Here is a 23032-nt window from a genome sequence, read left to right on the forward strand (position 1 = left end):
AATCTTGCATATTGGAACAGATTCTGATATTATAGCTACGTAATGTGTTCTGTGTTTTTGTAAAAAGTAATTTTGAACAAAAGTATTTAAGGAATGATTAACTTAAATATTATGGATTATTAGATGATAAGCTATTGTATGTGACAGTTGGATTTTCTGAAATTCAGTGTTTTAAAATTGAACTGAAAAATTAGGTGGCACTTTAAAAAAAGAATTTTTTCCCTTCCTATTAACATTAAAGAAATAAAAGTTGTATAGAACACTTAGTGTTAAGCAATGCAAATTGGAAGCCAACTAGAAAGAGTAAGTTTGGTTTTTATTTTTAGACTCCCACTTTGCCATATGATTTACCTTGTCGTCACTCGTGGTTATTTACTAAGAACCAAAGGAGACCACGTGTGAAGTGTAAAGTACAGTGTGTTTTGTTTTATTTCATTGCTTTTACTCTTCATTTTGAAGATTTTTTTAAATTTATTTTTTCCTCTCAAATGGAGTTTTCATCAATAAATGCTGAGGTTTTAATTTTTGAAGTTAGATGAAATTCTCACTATGGTTTTTAAAAGGAGAAAGTAACTGCCTATGTATCCTTATGGATTTACATATACCTTCTCCTTACTTTGAAGACCATCTATTTATATTTGACTTAGTTTCTTCCAACATTTGTTGATTTCTGCTACACTTCCTCCAAAAGTTGGTAACATTTTACTTTTTGATCTGTAATACCATGTGGTATGGATATTAAATAGATTTTAATTGGTTTAAACATTATTTCATCATATCCTAGGGCTACCATAACAAAGTGTACCACAAATTGACTGGCTTAAGACAACAGAAATTTACTGTCTCACAGTACTGGAAGTCAGAAGTCTGAAATCAAGGTGTTGGCAGATCCATGCTCCTCTGAAGACTGAAGTTTCATTTATTTCTTGCCTCCTTCCTAGCTTCTGGTTGTTGATTGCCATGTTGGCATTCCTTGGCTTGTAGCTATATCACTCCAATCTTGCCTCTTTCCACACAGGACCTTCTTCCCTCTGTATCTTTGCTTCTAAATCTCCTACATCTTATAGAGACATCAGTAGATTTGGGGCCCATCCTAATCTAGTCTCACCTCATCTTGACCTGATTATATCTGTAAATATGCTGTTTCCAAATAAGGTGACATTCACAAGAACCTGGGGTTCTTCACAAGAATCTGGGACTTAAACATATCTTTTTGGGGAACACAATTAACACTTTTTAATATACTCTGATTGAAAGTATATTGTAATCTTTATGCAACTTCCTTTTCTATGCTGTATCTGTGCAGTATATCTTCACGGTATTTTTAACCTTAGTTACTTTTGTAGCTCAGTTAGATTGAATTCTAATACCTGATATGTTAAAAATTGTAATCATGATGGTTAATGTTGTGACTTATTTAAATAATGTTACTGATTACTTCATTGAGAAAACTATGAAATTAGAAAAAACCTGACTCACTTCTAATTTAACTATCATTTTATTACTGGTTCGTTTTTATGGTTATTTATATTTAATTATCATAAAACACTGATAAATAGTGCTTATTTGAAAAGGTTCTTAGTGATTATAAGTTGGATTGTAGGCACAGTAAGTGCTCCATACATATTTGTTGTGAATTATTTTTGGCTTGCTAGGCTGTTACAGTACATTCTATCAAAGTCCACTTAATCTAGTCTTTAAAAGTCTGGCATGCAGACTTTTAATTCCAGCTAGTCATCTTATCTTAGAATTGTATATCTAGATTGACCAAATGATTGTATATTGACTGAAATAACACATCATTTTTATTGGAAAATAATATAAATCAAATATTGCTATTTTAAAAATCTTACTCTCTTTTTTTTTAAATTTATTTTTTATTTTATTTTTTTGAATTGAAATCTCACTGTTATACAGGCTGGAGTGTAGCTTCAACATGCTGGCTCAGGTGACCTGTCCACCTCAGCCTTTGAGGGCCTGGGACTACAGGTGTGTGCCCCCACACCTTGCTAATTTTTTGATTTATTGTAGATACAGGGTCTCGCCAAGTTGACCAGGCTGGACTTGAACCCCTGGGCTCAGGCAGTCGTCTTGCTTCCACCTCTCAAAGTGCTGGTATTACAGGCATGAGACACCATGCCCAACTTTATTCTCTTATTTTAATAATGAATATTTTAGTTTTCATGAGAAGGCTAGTAATTCATCAGATTGTAAATTAGCAGCATTTTCTTATAATGATTAATTTCTGCTCAGATTTCTTATTGAAATAAATTATTTTTATGAAATCCAATTTCATAGAAGTGGTATTTGTTGGAACCATTCTTATTTATTTTATTCACTCCTATTTACAGGTTACTGTATTCCTAAAGGGATTCTAAGACTTTACAATGCATCCATCACCAGTATTGGCTTTCAATCTCAAATGCATGTTAGACTCACTTGGAGAAATTTTTTTAAATCACCAATACATGGACCCCATCTGGGTATTGTCCTGGATAGGACATTGGGACTATTTGAAAGATGGATAGGGAGATTTTGTTGTTATTGTTGCTTGTGTTCATTTATTTGGTCTAATATACAACCAGGATGGCTGGTTGTATTTTATATGTGTCTTCTGTTGTCTAGTAAGACACTTCAGTTGTTTTAAAATGATATGGGCTGGGTGTGGTGGTTCACACCTATAATCTCAACACTTTGGGAGCCAAGACAGGAGGGTCACTTGAGGCCAGGAATTTGAGATCAGCCTTTAAAAATTTTTAAAGATCAACCCGGTGTGGTGGTACATACCTGAACTGCCAGCTACTCAGAAGGTTGAGGCGGGAGTATGGCTGGAGCTCCGGAGTTGGAGACTGCAGTGAGCTATGCTCACACCACTGCACTCCAGTGTGGGTGACAGAAGGAGACCCTGTCTCCAAAGAAAAAAAGAAGACAGTTGCCTTGATACTTTTGTGTAATAGCAGCTTACTTTTTATTCTTCTGCTTTCAGATCAGGACTGTTCTGATTAGTCAGCCTTCCTCTCCCTGATCATGATAAATTCCAATATATACTTCTGTAATAGACTAAACACCAAATATACACTTATAAACACAGTTTTGAAATTTAGCTAAATTATTTCAGAATATATTACTTTAGAAATACTTAAATTATGTAACTAAATTACTACATAAAATTTTAAAATTCTTAATTGAAAGATAAAATAAGAACAGCTTTCAGATGCTTTTAAAGTTGTTTGTATACATTTTCATGTGTGTGCTATATATCAGAGTATGCACTCACAAACACACACTGTTTAAAGTATATATGTGACACACTTATAAAGAATACACCATCTAGCTCCAGATTGCTTTTTTTTTTGCTTCTGACTTTTATGTCTTAATTGTGGGACCATTTTATAAATTCATTATTTATCTATGTTGATTTTTTTTATATTGAACCTAAGCTCTCAGTCATTCAGCTTTAACATTTTTGGTTCTAGTAAACCAAAATGTTTTAGACTGGCACAAAAAGATCTGGAGCAATAAGCAAAAAGATCTGAGCAAACTTTCCAAGCTACAGAAGCATGTTCTAATGTATTGTTTCTTTCTCTTTTTGTTTTTATTGTCCTTTGCCTTTAGTGAAGCTGTGGTCCACCAACCTAGACAACTCAGTGGCAAGCATTGAGGCAAAGGCTAACGTGTGCTGTGTTAAATTCAGCCCCTCTTCCAGATACCATTTAGCTTTCGGCTGTGCAGGTAAGAAGTGAAAGCGAATTTGTCTTTAATGTTGATTGAGTATTATGGTGAGGATAGGAGAGCATTTAAAATGAGTAACTATCTTTGTAGGTTTAGATTTTGTTGTTATTATCAGACTCTAAATTGGAAGTATGCAGCATGCCTCATTACTCATTTAGTGCTGTGCCTTAATTGCACTGTTCTCTCACCTATCTTTAATACAAGGAGATAAATTTGTGAATTTTTTGTTGTTCTTGCAAACAAAGGAAAAGTATTTGCATGCATGAATTAATGCTTTTATATATTTACAAACTTAAGGTAATAATGATGTTTAAAGAACTAAGCTTTAATTAAACTATATGATACAGACACAGAAATACAGAAATTCTTTCTTTTTTAACTAAAAAAGGGAAAACCTATTAATTCCTTCAGCATTTATTTACTCAGTGCCTACTATACACAAAATACTATCTAAGGATAGTGAATAAGATAAAGTCTTGTATATGGTATACATATTAACGTAGTAGATATTCAAAAAATGTTAGCCTGTATTATCATAGCAAGGAATCATTTGCTAAAGTATCTTTCTTAACTAGAGTGACCATATGTCTGGGCTTGCCTGGGGCAGTCCTGGTTTACACTTGTACCATCGTAATCAGTATCAGTGCCTCTTTCATTCACAAAAGTATTATGCCTTGAAAGGTAAATCAGTTGGTCTGTCACTGTACTCTTAATTCCTTTATCTTCTATATCTTTTTTCCTTCTTGAATATTTGCTAGAATAGTAAAACCTAACTTCTGGTGAAATTTTGTTGATTTTTTGAATTAATAATGCATTTTTACCCAAAAAAAGATTGACTAGCACCATGGGACAATAGCAACTTTTTAAATGGAAGTGCATAATTTCAACCTTAACTTGTCACTATACTTTTCCTTTTTTTTTTTCAAGTCATTATTTCACTGGGATACAGATATAATTTCATAGTTAAATTTGAGGAGGCTATAGACTAACATATAGATGTGGGTAGAATTCTCTTTTTATTAGCATACATCTCTTTTTTAAAAAAAGGATTGAGTTCTGTTTGTTTTCATTTGACCTACTACTCCCTTATTTAAATTCTTATTTTTTTCACCAATTAGAAATGTGGCCTTGGACCAGTTGTTTAACTTTCTCCAAATTCTTTATCTTTAAAATAGAAATAGAACTATTTGGGGCTGTCATGAGGATTATGAAAGAACGATGCTGTGTGTAAAGTTCTTACAAATATTTTGTCATACATTCAATTGAAATGCATATATATATACTCTTAGTTTGAGTTTTAGTGTATGTTCTGTTTTATAAACACACTAACCTGTAGATATCATTTATAATAGAAAATATTGTCAGCATTTAATTGATGTGTACAAATGCCACATATGAACATCATCGGATCTCCTTTCTGAAAAATGGGAACCTCCTTTAAAATTGCTTCAGCTAGTATAGTAGGCTGCTTCCCCACTCCTAAACACCTTCAAACACTTCTTAGTTAATTTTGTCATTTATTTTTTCATGTAAACTTTAAGATTTATATTTTTCCAATTCTAGAAAAATTATTTTGGGATTCTCATCAGACTTATTTTATTTATTTATCAAATTTGAAGCATTGGCATTATTGTTACAGTATGTTTTTCCACACAGTTACATGGGGGTGTCTTTTTATTTGTTTGAATCGTTTCCATCTTTTGGTGAAATTTTATAGTTTATTTCACTTAGGTTGTCAACCTTTCTAACTATTTGTTTTGCTGTGTATTTGACAATTTGGGGTTTTTTTGAAATTTTACTTTATTTTCATTTTTAGGTAATTTTACTAAGCATAGATGAAAATTGTTGATATTTGCCTTATGTTTGAGCTCCTTATATATTTTTCTTATTAAATCTAGTAACTTTTTAGTAGAATCTTTGAGTTATCTTATTTGGGTTCTCTGTTTATACTTTTGCGTTATCAGCCAAAAGTGATAGTTGTGTTTCTTCTTTTTCAATGATTTATGGCATTCTCTACCTTCAAGGCAGTAATATATGATTCTGGTGAAAGTGTCCTCCCTCGTCCATTTCATTTAGTTTAGCAGGCTTTAGTGTTTTGCTGTTTAGGATGTCTTCCTTTGAAAAATATTTCATTAAATTTAAACTTTTTTATTTTACTGTTTCTTATTAGAAGCAAAGGCAGTATTTTATCAAATACCTTTTAGCATCAGTTGATATAATTATATAGTGTAATTTGTTGCCATAATGAATTATGCTTGTATATTTTCTGATATTGTATTTCTTTTTCTTTTTAAAGCTTATTTTGGCATAATGTAGACTTCTTTTGATAAACTGCTACATTACTGATGGTATTTTTACATCTATATCCATATATTAAATTCATCTTGTTCTTTTTTAAACTATCTTTATCCTTAGCATTAATAGTTTGTAATTTTCAGTGTACATGTCTTAAACACATTTTGTTAAATTTACTTCTAAGTATTACTTAACTCTGAAGGACTGAATGCTTTCCTCTTATGATAAGGAAGTCACTTTTGCCACTTCTGTTTAAAACTATACTTTATCTTCTAGCTGATACAGTAAAACAAAATGGCATTTATAAATTGTTTTAATTGCAGATGATCTGATTCTATGCATAGGAAATCCCAAGAAATCCACAATAAAACTATAAGAACTATGTAGCAGTGTTAAAGATACAAGATCAATATATAAAACCAATTGCATTTTTGTACACTAGCAACAAAAAAAATTTTTTATTTTAAGTTTTTATTTTTGAGTTGAGTCTCACTCTGTCGCCCAAACTGGAGTGCAGTGGCCACTCCAGGCCACCGCAGCCTCGATCTCCTGGGCTCCGGCGATCCTTCCGCCTCAGCCTTCCGAGTAGCCGGAATTACAGACGTGCGCTACCACGCCCAGCTAATTTACTTATTTATTTTTGTAGAGATGAGGTCTGTCTGTGTTGCCCAGGCTGATCTTGAACCTCCAGCCTCAAGTAATCCTCCCACCTTGGCTTTCCAAAGTACTGGGATTACAGGCATGAGCCACCACACCTTACCTGAAACCTGCCTTTAATTTCAGAAAAATTCTTTACTATTGTAATGTTTCTGAGGCAATTCCTCCCACCTAAGAACACAATAACTGATGTTGAAGCATCTTCATTTAGAATTGAAATATTTTTTAGAATGTAGCCTATCTAAATGTTTCTCTTATAAACTACTACTCTCTCTTTAGCTATACTGTTTGTTTTAACACTGAGAGCAATGCAGAATCATATTCATGAAGTTGCTTATTAAATGTTATTTGTGACGATGAGTTTGATGTTAGGAATAGGTTGTACTTTTCTTAAACATTGCTTTTGGAGTTGTGAGAGGTAGAGAATTAGTATGTGAACTATCCACCAATTACAGTTTGACTTTTTGTTGTAAGGGTACAGTAGATCTTGCTTGGGAAGAGAGGTGTCATGCTAATTCTAAGTTATTCTGCCTATCTTCACTTAGATCTTTTTTGGAGGAAGGAGTAGAGACAGGGTCTTACTATGTTGCCCAGGCTGGACTCAAACTCCTGACCTTAAGCTATTCTTCCATCTCAGTCTCCCAAAGTGCTCAGATTACAGGCATGAGCCACCATGCAGCCTTTCACTTAGATCTTATATTTGTGTTTGGTACAGGGAATTCATTTCTCATTGTCATTTTATTTTGTTTATTTGCTCTTTCACCTTTTACCATACAAGACTGTTACTTTTTTTTTTAAGGGGGAAGGACAGCAAGGAAAATCATGGTGTAGCAATAAAAGGAGTAACTTAGAATGAAAACATATTTATTCTGAACTCTGTATGTAATAACATAGCCTCAAAGTAAAAGTGAAAAAATTTAAGATAAATTTAAATTTCGGTTATCATTGGAGATTTTATAGGCTTTAATTTAATTTTTAGAAAGCAGAAATTAAAAGGTACTGGAGATGTGAGCAACACAGTTAACAAGTAAATATATAGAAGATAGAAAATTTGTCAACTAGAGAAATCCACATTCTTCTCAATCACAAATGGATTATTTGCTTAAAATGACTTTTTTAATGCTTATCTTTTTCAATAAGGCCAAGCGTTGGTTCTCATTTTTGTTTGTCAGGCTTGGTTCTAAATGTTTTGATAGTTTCCTATAATGAATTTGTCTTTGAGAATATTCAAAGAAAGCGTTAATGGGTTAAACGGTCAGTTAGGATTTTTCAGTTCTCTCTACCCCTGTTAATTTAAACAACTATTTTCCAGACTTTTTAAATAAATTAGTTGATTTATTTACAACATTTACATGCCTACATGGGTGTTTTAATTGTTTGTTTTAATGTCTTTTTAATAATTTTTTTAAAATTTAAATTGTCCTCGATGTTTATTAGTCTTTCATTACTTCCATTATTTGTATTTAGTTCTTAAAGCAGAATATGCAAAAAGATACTTAAGCAAAGCACATCAGTGAAGTTTGGTATTTCTAGATAATTTTGCGATTGCTTAGTTTGACTGTATAAACTTAGCAGACTAGACCAACTGGAGGAAATAACTTTGTACTACTTTATGAATGTGTTTTTTAATGCTTTTATTGCTTGTGTTGGTAACTAGATTTTGTATTTATAAAAATCAGTAAGATATGCAAGGCACTGCCTCTAAATGTCACATAGTAAGCAGAAAAATAAAACAGATCCATAAATATGCCTAGTAATTAGCACACATTTTATTATGTAGAAACTGATTCCTAAGGAAGCAAAATATGACATCAGTAATTTTTTGCCACATTTTATAACCCATTGTGAATATTTTAGATTGTGTGATTTATGTTAATCCTAACCTTTATTACAGTAATATGCTAATAATACTGTGTATTCCATAATTACTTATATATGACACCTTCAGATGAATTCAAATAAGTCACAGAATTTTAAATTATTTTCTATATTTGATACATATTTTATTGTACATTCCAATGACAAAGCCCACACTGATATAGTTTAGTCACTAATATCTATGTATAGACCATGTACTAGGTACTATTTGTAAATATGAAATTTTCAACAATGTTTTCCCCTTTGGCAGTCTAGTTTGAAAGACATCACAAAAGAAACTTTTAGGGCAACATATTTCTTCCTTCAGAGATAATTAAAATCAACAAATTAGCCGGGCTCAGTGACTCAGCCTGTAATCCCGTGCCTTGGGAGGCTGAGGTGAGTGGATTGCCTGAACCTGCGGGTTCGAGACCTGCCTGGGCAACTTGGCGAGACCTCATCTCTACAATAAAATAAAAAAATTAGCTGGGCATGGTAGCGCATGCCTGTAGTTCCAGCTACTTGGAAGGCTGAGGCGAAAGGATCGCCGGAGCCCAGCAGGTCGAGGCTGCGGTGGCTGGGAGCAGCCACTGCACTCAAGTCTGGGCGACAGAGTGAGACTCAAACTCAAAAAAAAAAAAAAAAAAATCAACAAATTGTGAGCATATATAAATAGATGTTTTTGGAAATAAATCATTCCAATGGTGATGTTAGTGATGTTTTGAATTGAATTTATTTTGTTATGGTTTGATGATAGTAGAAGTGAGTGATTTAAAAAAAAATTTATAAGCTTTGGAATTAAGCATTAAAAATTCATTCATACACCATCTGCCTATTGTGGTAAATTAAATATGGATAAAATAAATGAACTCATTTTTTCTGTTGACCAACACAGTCAACTCTTTTCAAATGATATGTTTTTCTGGGTTTCTCAAGGATTGAGAGGTGGGAAGGAAGGCTTAAGAGGATAGAGACGAAAAAAAGGGACTCCTTTTTTTCCTACTCTTGTTTTCTGTTTTTTGTGGGGTTTTTTTAAGTGCAGGATCTTGCTCTGTCAAGACTGAAGGGCAGTGGCATCGTCATAGCTTACTGCAGCCTCAAACTCCAGGACTCAGGTACTCTTTCCACCTCAGCCTCCCAAGTAGCTGAGACTACAGGCACATGCCACCATACCCAGTTCTTACTTGTTTTATATTCTGGGGTTTCAAATAAGTTAGGTGAGAGAGGACTTTGTGTTAAATGTGTCAACTACTTTTTCATAATCAAGTCTTTTTTAATTGTGGAAAAATGTATATAATTTATCTGAGACTATTGTCATTTGCTTTTTTTTATTTTTATTTTTTTGAGTTGGAGTGTCTCTGTCACCCAGGCTGCAGTACAGTGGTGTGCTCACGGCCACCTCTGCCTCAACCTGCTGGACTCAGGCAATCCTTCCACCTTAGCCTTCCAAGTAGCTGTATCTACAGGCGTGCACCACCACACCCAGCTAATTTTTTGATTTATTGTAGAGATGGGGTCTTGGCAAGTTTCCTAGGCTGATCTTAAACCCTTGGGCTCAGGCAATCCTCTTGCCTCTGCCTCCCAAAGTGCTTGGATTACAGGCATGAGCCACCATGTCCAGCATATAATTTGCTTTTAATTACTGATGATTTTGGTTTAATGCTAATCTAATGGGCAGATAGCTAATTGCTATTTCTCTAACATTAGGGGACTATCAATTGCTTGTATTTCTTTTGTGGATTGTTAAAGTTTAGAGGGGTCATTCACAAAGTAGAGGGTAAGTAATGGCTAAAGTTAGTGCATCTTTCTGAGGTATTATTTAGGCTGAAAACCAAGGCTAATTGTATATAATAGAAAATAGGAAATGGCAATTTCTGATGTAACAACCAAATTCAGAGCAGGGGTTAAAGCATATGCTTCCAAAGTATTACATATGTGTTTGTATTATTCCATATGTATTCATATAACTGATCCTTGGTGTACTCTCTTTTTATTATTACTAATATTTTTAATATTTTTTTTAAAATGTAAGATGTAAAAAGTTTCATTATGAAGCTCTCTTTAGCAGATGGAGTTTTAGTTGTTTTTAAAATGTTCATATGGCCTAAAAGAAATAGTAATTACAGAACGTAGCCACCTGTTCTGATGTTGATGACTTCTGACAGATAACAAAATAATGACTTCTGTTTAATAGAGGTAAAAGTTACAGCTAGGCAACATAATCTCTGCTGTTGAAATAATCCATAAATGATTAAGTAACTACATAAGCACCCAACAACACTTTCTCTGACCTTGACCTGAGGAGAGCAGACAATGACTGACACGCTTGTGGTTGTCTAGGAGGCTTGGGAGTTGGGGGAGGGGAAGGCCAGTGGTCTATAATGCAGTTTTTCAGAGGTGACATCAGCCTCACACTTGATCTCATTAGTCACATGCATTCTCTCACTTTATTTTCCTTCGCCCTTCCATTTTTGCATCACTTCAAATTCTGCTTTCTTGCTGCAAACAAAAGTTCATTCTCCGCCCTTTGATCTCCACTAGGAAACATAAAGTACAAATACTTTGTATATTTTGAGGGAAAGGAGAAGTAGCTTCAAAAAATCAAGCAGTGTTCCCACCCCAAACTTGAAAGAGCACTTACTGGAATGAACTCTTAGTGAATTATTATGAAGCTGGGCTGAGTAATCCTTTATAGCAGCTGTAACACATCATATTTTTGGCAATGCTTTAACCAAAAACAGCAGGTACTCATTAAATAGGCTTCATAGTTTTATACCTTTTACTGCAGGGGTAGTCACTTTGTAAGTGTGCTCATGTATACATTTTTAAATAACCTTAAAATTTTGTTTCTTTCTGCAAGCACAGCTTTCAAAGTAAAACACTACGTTGGTAATAGTGAAGTTATAAGTATTCCAGCTATGAAAGGTCCTTTTGGATAAATGTAATTTGGACTTTTGACATAGTGATATGATGAGTTGAAATAGATTTGTAGACTTTGTAAAACATCTCAGTCCAAAGAGAATAATAATTATTTATGGTAGGCTAAGGTAACAGAATTGAGAAATTATACAAGGAGAAAAAACTATAACAGGAAATAGAGCCAAATAAGTTTGCTCCTTAGAAAAGGAAGCTTAAACTCCTTATATTCCTTATACTGATAATTAAGAGTAAATGAGATACCACAGGCAGCAAATGGAAAATTTTAAATTATATTCCAAACTATCTCTAACATTTCAGGGCTCATCATCGTTATCTGGTACTTTTTTTTCCTCCTAGTCAGGTAAATTTCTGAACCCTATTGTCTTTTCTTTCTATGATCTTATCTTTTTGAGGTGGAATATGCACTCAGCCTTCCATATTCACGGATTCCATCTGCAGATTCAACCAACCTCAGATAAAAACTATTTGGAAAAAATCAATAATATAACAATAAAAAATACAGTATAACAGTTATTTACATAGCATTTAATTTGTATTAAATATTAAAGTAATGTAGAAATTATTTAAAGTATACAGGAAGATGTACATAGGTTATATACAAAAATTTGGTTATTTTATTAGGGAACTTGAACATCTGCACTTTTTGGTATCCAAAGGGGTACCTGTAACCAGTCTGCCGAGCATACCTATGGTTGACTGTATAATGTAATCATGCATCACTTAATGATGGGGATTCATTCTGAGAAATGTGTTTGTCATGCAAACAGTATAGCATATACTATAAAAAAGCCTATTACACATCTAGGGTATATGGTATAACCTACTGCTCCGAGGCTACAAACCTTCACAGTACGTTATGATACTGAATACCATAGACAGTTGTTTCAAGGTAGTATTTCTGTTTCTAAACATAGAAAAGGTACAGTAAAAATATGATGTAAAAAGTAAAAAATGATGCCCATGTACAGGGCACTTATCATGAATGGAGCAACTGGGAGTTGCTCTGGGTGGGTCAGTGAGTGAGTGGGGAGTGAATGTGAAGGCCTAGCACGCTTAGACTATGCTAAGTTTATTTTTTAAATTTTTTCTTCAGTAAGAAAATAATTTTTGCTTACTGTAATTTTTATTTTATAAACTTTTAATTTAACATTTTTTGACTCTTTTATAGTAACACTTAGCTTAAAACACACACACATTGTACAGCTATACCAAGTATTTTCTTTCTTTATATTCTTCTTTTACAAGCTTTTTCTGTTTTATTTTGTTTGTTTTTTACTTTTTAAGCTTTTTTGGTTAAAAGCGAAGACAGAAACACACTTCTCTAGGTCTACACAGGATCAAGATCAGTATCACAATTTTCACCTCCACCATTTGTGCTACTTAGAAGGTCTTCAGGGGCAATAACACACATCGCCGTTATGGCCTATAAAAAAAAATGCCATCTTCTGTAATACCTCCTAAAGAATCTACCTAGGACTATAGGGGTTTTTGTTTTGTTTCAATTATTTTAGAGATTTTTTTTGCTGTGTTTCCCTAGCTGAAGTGCAGTGGCTATTATAGTGTACTGCAGCCTCAAACTTCTGAGTTTAAGCAATCTTCCCACCTCAGCTTTCCAAGTAGCTGGGACTACAGACACGCACCACCAGGCCCAGCTGCCTGATGCTGTATTACAGTTCATTAAAAAAAAAAAAAAGTAGAAGAAATACACTCTAAAATAATGATAAGTCATAGTAAATACATAAACCAATAACAATGATTTATTATCCTTGTCAAGTATTGTGTACTGTACTTTGTTTACACCATCATCGCAAATATGTAAGTAATGTATACAAAGTTACAATGACTATGAAGTCACCGGGCAATGGAAATTTTTCAGCTCTATTATAATGTTATGGGCCCACTATGATATATGCAGTCTTTTATTGACTGAAATGTATTATGTAACATGACTATATATAAATGCATAGTATATAAATATGTATATGTATTCATGTGTATATATATTTCTATATTCCCTCTAGCCGTCAGACAGTTACTGTTTTGAATCCCACATTGGGTAATTTGAGTCCCACGTTCTCTAGAAGACTTTTCTGTTTGATTAAGATGGTATTGGGGGGAGTTGAGGCAAAAAAAAAAGAAGATGGTATGGCAAGTACACTCTGCTTTAAGGAGTACATTAGTGAGAAAAAAGAGGATCAGCTTGCATAACTGGCGAATGTGAACATAGTCACCTTAACTCTTTAGAACCTATTCTTTTTTCTATTTTGGTTACTGTCTTCCTTTTAATATAAATATAATTTTTGAGTACTACATTATAGGTATTTATAGATTATTCAGTTGTTTCCTGTTAAAACCGTCAAATAGAACTTAGTGAAATCATGAAAATATTTTGTATTTGTATTGTACAGTATGGTAGTTCTAGCTATATTTGGCTGTTGAGCATTTGAAATGTAGCTGGTGTGACTAAGAAACTGAAGTTTTAGTTTAATTTTAAATAATTTAAATGTAACCACATGTGGCTAGTAGCTACTGTATCGGACAGCATGGTTCTACATTATTCATAAAATATAGGTTTTGAATTATAGCCACCACATTATTTTATTTTTCACATCAATTAAAACTTTGAGATAAATTAGAATCTATTTTAATTAGAAGGCATGTTTAAAGGGGAATATTAAGAATTATTAAAGTTCCCCCTTCACTGTGTATATCAATTCCCTAAAATTAAAACCAACCTTTTTACATACTTTAACCTGTCTCCAGGCTATTATCACCGCTGAGGAATATTGGCATTTACACTTATTTTTATAAATGGTGATATTATTGACATCAATTTGTCATTTAACATTGATTTTCTATGAGGAGTAAAGTATTTATTAATCTTGTTGGCTTGATGAGAGTATTTTGGGGGTTTTGTTATTTGATTATTTGCTGAGATTTGCCATTTAGATGCATAAAAATTTTTAAAAATTGGTTTTCCTCCTAATGGTTGTAAAAGCATGGTTTGGCTTAGAAATTCAAAGACTGATTCCCTTTATACTCACAAGGCCGTCACCACTGGAACAGATAAACATATGCCTCTTCACATGATGCAGTACGAAGGACCATCATCATTATAGTAATCGTGCCAAAAAATATTTAACTTGAACATAATAGGAAAACAACATTTAGATATTCTGATGTATGGAACATTGTGCGAAACAACTGTCCTGAATGCTTCAAAAATAACAGTATTATGAAATTGTTTTATACAATACACTAAAGAGACATGGCAACTAAATACGAGTGACTACTGAGTAAAACCTAAGTAAAACAAATTAGTGATATTTGAATATAGAATGCATAGCAAATTATGTCTATATTAATTTCTTTGAGTATGACATGATAATTTGGGTACGTAGAAGAGTTTTTGTTTGTAGAATGTGGATGCTGAAGTTTTTAAGGGCAAAATATCCTGATATTTGAAACTTATAAATGATTCGGAATGTGGGGGTTGTGGGTAATGTGTGTATAAAGCAAGGTGAAATATTTGCAACTGGTAAGTCTAGAGTGAAAGGTACAAGGTTGTTTGTTGTACTGTTCCTTCAACTTCTCTGCAGGTTAGAAATTTTTCAAAGTAAAAAACTAAGAAAAAAAGGTAGACTACACCCTAACTCCTCAAATTGTTAAAAGTATTTTTTTAAAATATGGCAATGCTTCAGAAGTATAAAGATATACATTCCTTTATATAAAGGAAAGAGAATTATTGAGGACCTCCCATTGACCTAAACTTATAATTTAACATTATAATGTTATTAAAGCATATGTACAGATGTAAAACTGTATTCATCTTCATATACCTCTGTCTCTTAAGTAACTATAAACTTGTGACAAATTCTAATTAAATACAATACAAATATTAACAATATGGTGGCATAATAGTAATAGAATGGACTGATATATGTTTTGCTGAAAATAAGTCACCACTTCACATAAAAATTGTTCTGAATACTGTTCTGACAGTTTCTTTGAAGTTGCACATTTATAGAAACATCTGCCATTTGCTCACTCTCTATACCACTTTCCTTATTCTAACTACTTTAAAACCTTTGTGCAGCACACAGTGACATAATTTAATCTCTACTTATATGCCTAAATCTTTTCCATATCGCATCCCTTTTTAAAATTAACTTGAGAATAAGGTAGTATATTGTACTGTAATTTATTGTATAAACTTAAACAGTAAAAGTGCAGTTTTGTTACATGGATATATTGCATAGGATGAAGCCTGGGCTTTGGCCGTTATCTGAATAGTGTACATTGTACCTAAGTAATTTCTCATCCCTCACTCTTTTCCTATCTTCCCACTCTTCTGAGTCCAGTGACTCTTCTTTCTGTACTGTTACTTTTATAATACCAAGTTATTTTCAACTTATAAAATAACTTGAGAAATTAATGACTACTTTATTAAAATGTTTTCCAATTCTGAAATATGACTAAACAAGAGAAGTATAATCTCTGTGATGTTCACACAATGATAAAGCCACCTAACAAAATATTTCCTGGAATGTGCCCCTGCCATTTAGCGATACATTTCTATATTTACTGTTTAGCAGGAGGTATATTTTATTATATGCAAAATATGTCTCAATAAAGTGTTTTTAAAAAAACAAGTGTAGGAAATGGGATATATACATATATATATATAAAACATTGCTTATCCAAATGCTCCATAATGTTTATATTAACTTTTTATGAAAGCTACTAAAATATACAAGTTGATTTTTAAATTTCCAATTATTTTAGACCCTTAATACTGTTTCTAGGGCAATATCTTCTTTATCTTTGAAAATGATTCCTAACCCTTAGTTTTCTAGCTGTTAGAGGTTTGACATTGTCTGTGAAACTTTTAATGAAAACTAGCAAAACCAGTTAAAATTAGTTTTGCATTCCATTTCTTCATTTAATACATTTTTCTCATTTTGTTTTGTTTTAGATCATTGTGTTCACTACTATGATCTTCGTAACACTAAACAGCCAATCATGGTATTCAAAGGACACCGAAAAGCAGTTTCTTATGCAAAGTTTGTGAGTGGTGAGGAAATTGTCTCTGCGTGAGTATTACTCTCCTCAGAGGTAGAGCTTAACACAGAGCTCTGTCATCACTAGTTTGTAAAGTCACTGCAGATGTATGTAAATAATAGCATTGACATGTATGTACGTTTTCTCAAATAGTATTTTTTTTGTCTTGTTCAGTTAAGATGGGTGTATATTATACTGGGTTGCACACTTTTATATGTAATTTATGAATGAAATTATGAAGATACTAGTTTTTAATGTAGCCCCCCCGTCTAATACTCCTGTTTATTGTATTTGATCAAATTAAATTTTAGCTACTGCTTCTCCTTCAGAACAGAGAGACAACATAGTTGATGCAATAGAATGAAAAGTATTTTATTTATTAAAGTCAATTGATGTTATTGTATATTTGTCTACTTGCATTACAGTAGAATTATTTTTGGTTTTAAATGTTATTTGATTTACACTGACATGTTTATCTCTCAGTGATTTCATGGTGGGTTTTAAATATGTTGTGAAGAGAACTTTCTAAGTATGACTACTCATACCTGACAGATGTCCTGTGAAAAGCCTTCTGAACTAGAAAATGATAATATAAACTGTTAGTTTCCCATTTTTACTTTGTTTGACGGTAATACGATGTCAGTGAAGTAAAGTATCCCAATAGTCAACATATTGACAAAACTCTTCTACCAACATAGGCAGTCTCATCTTTTGGTTATCCATTCCATAGTTCTCTTCATTTTATATTACCCTAGTAAATACTCATTTTTAATTTCTCTCTTTTTCATATCTACAATTTTCTCTCAAGCTTAATGATACATTGTTTTCTTCTTTTTTATTTAGTTTCTTATCTCTCTTAGGAGATTATTAATGCCAGTGCCTTATATTTGGTATCTCCCACCACATCTACCTCTACACTGGTTGCTCTAAATAAGAACTTGGTAATTTGAATTGATTTAGCAAGGTAATTTGAATTGAGTTATAAAAGAGGGGAAAAAAAGTGGGAACTGAGCTTTCCAAGGGGAAATAATATGGGTAATTAGTTCACAAATTTAAATTAACTGGTAACCAGTCAAAAGTATCCCATTTCTAAGAGTAAAAATAATGGGCAAGGAATAATTAAAATATTATTTAGATTCAAATATGGATGATAGACTGTATGGCAAAAGTATTTGTCCTCAGTTTCAAATTTATAAATGTTGATTCAATTAATTTGACTTCACTTTTATTATGTGTGTATTTAATTACATGTTGTAAGTTAGAAATTTTATTAAAGTAAAAATTTAGTGTATTTTTTTACCAAACTTTTTTCTTCTTAGTTCTATAAATTATTATTTTTTTCCTTGGATAGATTTGGCCCTTAGAAGTATATAGAACAAATTCATCTACCACAAGTATATTTAGAAATATTTAGACTAATATTAAACGTATTTTATAGGTAAAAGGGTATTTAGTATAACATTGTTGAGCCAAAAATAAAAATCTAAGAATAGGTGGTATGTTGAAAAATGACAAAATGCCACAGAGAAATATTTAGAGAATTAGGAGTTTAGCCTTTAAAATGAGACATTTTGAATCCTTGCTGTACTTTTTTACTACCTGCAGTACCTTGAAAATGTTCTTAATCTTCTAAACCTGTTTTTTCATCTAAAATGGAACTAATAATAGTAATTTACTTTGTGGCATGAGTTTTTAAATAAATAGTACTTATTTATTATAGTAAAAATAATGGGCAAGGGATAATTAAAATTGTTACTTATTAAATAATAATACTTGCATTGTGAGCTTGTAAAACCTTTAACATAGTGTCCTACTCACTCAGTGTTTAGAGTAAAAATGATTTGTTGTGCACTTAAAAATATATAAAATGTATTTTACAAGAAAAAATACAAAACATATTATTCAATGGGGTAAACAATGTATGGTGTAGTCTAATATTTTTAACAAAAAAAAAAAGAAAACCTCATGGTGTTTTATTAAAGTTATAAGATAGTCTTTATATGGTAGGATTACCAGTGATTTTTATATTCAATATGTTGGTAAATAACTGCATTTGCATATTATTTTAGCAAGATAAACTAGTTTACATCTTTCAGCCATAGCTCATACCCTATAGGGATGACTGAACTGCGAAAAGTTTATATTTAGAATACCAATATAATTCAGCAGTGGAAAAGTAAATCAGATGAAGAGGAACAAATTGTTCCCTGAAATTATATACAACTCTCAGTAGAGCTCTTTCACTGTTTGATGGTGGTAGTATGGTGGTACTGATGGCTAATGTTTATTGAGCACTTCCTACATGCCAAGGCACTATTGAAATCATTTTAAATGACTTTATGTAATTTTCACAATATCTCATAGGATTCATTTAATTCTATTAAATAGGAATCATTATATTTCACATTTGATGAAAAACCAAAGCTAGTGAGATTTCATAATTTGCTCAAGGCCAAAAGAAAATTAATGGCAGATTGAACACTCTAACTCAGTCTGGCTCCAGAATCTGCATTCTTAACCACCTAACTGCATTGCTTCTAATTAGTAATGATTGGTTTCATATCAAGAAATTTTAAATATTTTCTCTTTGTGTTTTACTTCAGCTCAACAGACAGCCAGCTAAAACTATGGAATGTAGGGAAACCATACTGTCTACGTTCCTTCAAGGGTCATATCAATGAAAAAAACTTTGTAGGCCTTGCTTCCAATGGTGATTATATAGCTTGTGGTAAGTGAACCTATTTTTTCCAGGAACTATTTAGCAGATATCTGTCACCGAAATTGAATTTAATGGAAATAGACTAAATACTAAATCAGGAAATTGTCTGTACACTCAAAAGTTAGCATCGGCTGGGCGTAGTAGCTTACACCTATAATCTCAGCACTTCAGGCGGTTGAGGCAGGAGGATTGCTTGAGGTAGCGGTTCGAGATCAGCCTGGGCTACATAATAAGACTTCATCTCTACAAAAACAACAAAAAAATAAATTAAAAAAATTAGCTGGATAGTCCCAGCTACTTGGGAGGATTGATTCAGCCCAAGGGTTCAAAGTTGGAATCAGCTGTAATCACACCACTGCACTCCAGCCCGGGCAACAAAGCAAGCCCATGTTTCTAAAAAAATTAAAAAGAAGGTAGCAAAATAGACCTGATGGCTCAGCACTGAGAATTTTCCTCAGGTTGTACTAGAAGATCATTGATCCTTCCTAATTTAATGAGCACACAAGCCCTGAACGCATGAAATAACATAAGATTGTTAACTGTGTTTCCTAGTTGTTTTTTATTATAACATAATTATGTAGATACTATGTTAGGAGGCAGAAAATATTAATTTTTGCTAATGATATTTGTAACCTTGGAGACATCTGTCTTCTTAAGCTTGATTCTTTGACCTTTCTGTGCGCTCTTCATTAAGTAATCTGCTTGGGTAGCATTGATCTCTTATTCTAAGACTTTTATTGTTGATAATTTATACACGTATAAATCAGCTATAGAGACCAGGCATGGTTGCTCATGCCTGTAATCCCAGCACTTTGGGAGGCCAAGGTGAGAGGATTGACTGAGTCCGTGGGTTCAAGACCAGCCTGGGCAACTTGGCAAGACCTTGACTCTACAATAAATCAAAAAATGAGCCAGGCGTGATGGTACATGCCTGTAGTTTCAGCTGCTTGGAAGGCTGAGGCGGAAGGTTCACCTGAACCTAGCAAGTTGAGGTTGAGGCTGTGGTGGCCATGAGCGTGCCACTGCACTCCAGCCTGGGCAACAGAGTGAAACTCCAACTCAAAAATTAGATAGATAGATAGATAGATAGATAGATAGATAGATAGATAGATAGATAGATAGATAGATAGATGATAGATAAATAGAATCAGAAGTAGAAAAATTAAATTTGATATTGTTCATATGTTCTAATATATCTAATACCTGAATAAATGAGGTTTCATTGTTATTTTTAAATGATTTAGTCTTTATTCTTTTTTTCACATATGTAAGAAGCTAATACTGCCAATGCAAATATCTGGCACAGTTATCCTACCTTGTTAGACTCAAAAATATAAATGTATCTAATAGAATAATGCCTTTACTGGGGAATGGGAAATAAGTAGTGTAGTCTATTAAAATTTGCCTATGTAAGTGCTGCAACTTTCTTTTTCCTCTCTAAATGGAAATCTTTCTAAATGTAATGTAAGATTCTTCTATAATAACATATTTGTGGTTCTACTATGGACCTCTGCTATAAATGACTTTTATATGATAATTTTAACCTTAGAATTATCAATATTGTTTAACATTATTTAACAGTGATTATTTATTTAGAATAGTGAAGTATAGTTTTTGTCCAAGAATCTTTTTATTACCTGATTTCTTCATTAGAATTGTGATCTGTCCTTTCAAATTTTACCGTAAAAGATCTTTGAGCTAAAACTTTGGGTGACAATTACTATTTGAATATGATGTTCTAATTCCAAGTTTTCCTATTCTGAAAAAAGTATTAATACCATTTATTTTCAGGAAGTGAGAACAACTCCCTCTATCTGTACTACAAAGGACTTTCTAAGACTTTGCTAACTTTTAAGTTTGATACAGTCAAAAGTGTTCTGGATAAAGATCGAAAAGAAGATGATACAAATGAATTTGTTAGTGCTGTGTGCTGGAGGGCACTACCAGATGGGGTAAGTTTTTATATTAGTTTTTTCACCTTGGAGTCTCGTATATACATTATATATACACAAATATTTTTGAATTTAAAAATATAAATTGTTATGTAATGTATATTTTCTCTTTTACTTACTGTTGTATCAGCAACGACAATAGAAATTTTAGGTAGTGGTTGAAATGTTACTGATAGAACAATGTCATGTTGTTCCTGCTATGTACCCATAGCATCTTGTGCATATCTCAGTTATAATCATTATCACATTATCTCTTTATATCACTCCTATAAGACTGAAAATCCCTCCAGAGTACACACTGTGTCTCATTTTTCTTATTGATCACATGCAGTATGTGTTCAGTATACATTAAACTCGGCTGATATTTTAATAGGAAGAAAAAGATTTGATGCAGGTAAAGAAGAATGGCCTGTGTGTGCACCTAAAATTAAATACTATTTCAGGAGAGAAGTATTCTTTACAGAATGCATTTATTTAAAAAGATTTAAACATATTCAGTCTCATGAGAAAATTACACTACTAGATTGTGAAAACAGAAGTTGCCACAAACATATCACTTATTCTTGGATTTTAAAGTATAAGCTTTTTCATAAACTATATGAATAGGGTTTTTTTTTTCTTTCTTGATTTATAAAATGTTACTTACTTATTAGTCGCATTTTTTAAAATAGGTTTTTAGGTGCTTAACTCAGTGGATTTTAATTTTGATAGAAAAAATTCTGACGTGATAGGTAATTTAAAATATCCAAGTTCCAGATACAATTTCACTTTAATAGATATATTCCGTTACTGTCTTATATAACATTCAATAGCTCAATTTCCAGTTTTGGCAATAACAGATTAAGTAGTTTGGACCAACCCTCCCTCTAAGTAGAATTAGAAAAGTTGGACCAAGTATATGTACTTTTAGAACAAAAACCTGTTTGGAGGCATTGGAAGGCAAACAAAACAGAAAAGAATTACCAGATTAGGATTGTGAGCCTGACTTTTGACTCTGTGAGCATTTACCAGGTTTGGTGGGGTGGCTGAAAGCTTATGGTGGCTTCGCAGGAGTGGAGGGATTCGAATCCATTGCCTGTCATCATATGGGTGACACAGTTTAAGTCCCCAAGGGGATATAGTCTGGGGTAAACCATTAGAAGGTAAGCCTTCATAGTGATTGCAGCTCAACTTTGTATCAGTCTCTGAAACTGAATTGAGGTTACCCTTGATTGCTAGTGTTCACAGTATGCAAACACCTCTCTGAAAGAGGATAACATCATGTAATTCATTTATTTTTTCAATTTTGCAACTATAATAACTAGGACAAAATAAAAAATAAACAGACATAAGAAAAGACAAGACAGCATGAATAAAACCAACTTAGGTGGTAGGCAGTAGAAACAGAATCACAGTAGCCCTAGACACCCTGAAAATAACCACCTTAATATGAAAGAAAATATTGAAAATTTCAAATGGGAACTGGAAATTATTTTAAAAATGAAAAACATCAAGCTGAAATAAAATGTAATTACCAAAATTAAAAGCTCAATGGGTGAATGAATGGAAGATAAAGGAAAAACAAGAATTAATGAGCTGGTAGGTAAATTAGGGAAAAATGTACAAAAGGAAGCATGAGAGACAAAAGTGATGAAAAAATACAGATAAAAGAAAGAGGATCAAGTAAGAACGTTTAACACATTCAGTAGGAGACCTTAAAGGAGAGAAGAGAAAGAATGCAGTGGAGCAAATATTAATAGGGATTATTTTGAGAACTTTACAAAGTTGAATCTATCAGCAGGCAGATAGATTCAGTAAGCCTTTGAACTGCTGAGAATGA

At 32.6% G+C, this 23032-nt stretch overlaps 1 protein-coding gene across 8 annotated transcripts in view; it reads left to right on the forward strand.

Moving 5' to 3' along the window:
- RFWD2 (ring finger and WD repeat domain 2) overlaps positions 1-23032 on the forward strand; it is a 179228-nt gene that overhangs the window by 111122 nt on the left and 45074 nt on the right. For all 8 annotated transcript variants that reach the window (XM_021710953.1, XM_008055217.1, XM_021710944.1 and 5 more), the window contains 4 exons: positions 3616-3732; positions 16457-16574; positions 19146-19270; positions 21053-21213. In XM_021710953.1, the coding sequence (XP_021566628.1) occupies positions 3616-3732; positions 16457-16574; positions 19146-19270; positions 21053-21213 (521 nt within the window). The remainder of the gene's footprint in view (positions 1-3615; positions 3733-16456; positions 16575-19145; positions 19271-21052; positions 21214-23032) is intronic.

The sequence above is a fragment of the Carlito syrichta genome, unplaced genomic scaffold (assembly GCF_000164805.1).
Source record: "Carlito syrichta isolate Samal-C Ts95f unplaced genomic scaffold, Tarsius_syrichta-2.0.1 Scaffold80634, whole genome shotgun sequence".
Classification (NCBI taxonomy): domain Eukaryota; kingdom Metazoa; phylum Chordata; class Mammalia; order Primates; family Tarsiidae; genus Carlito; species Carlito syrichta.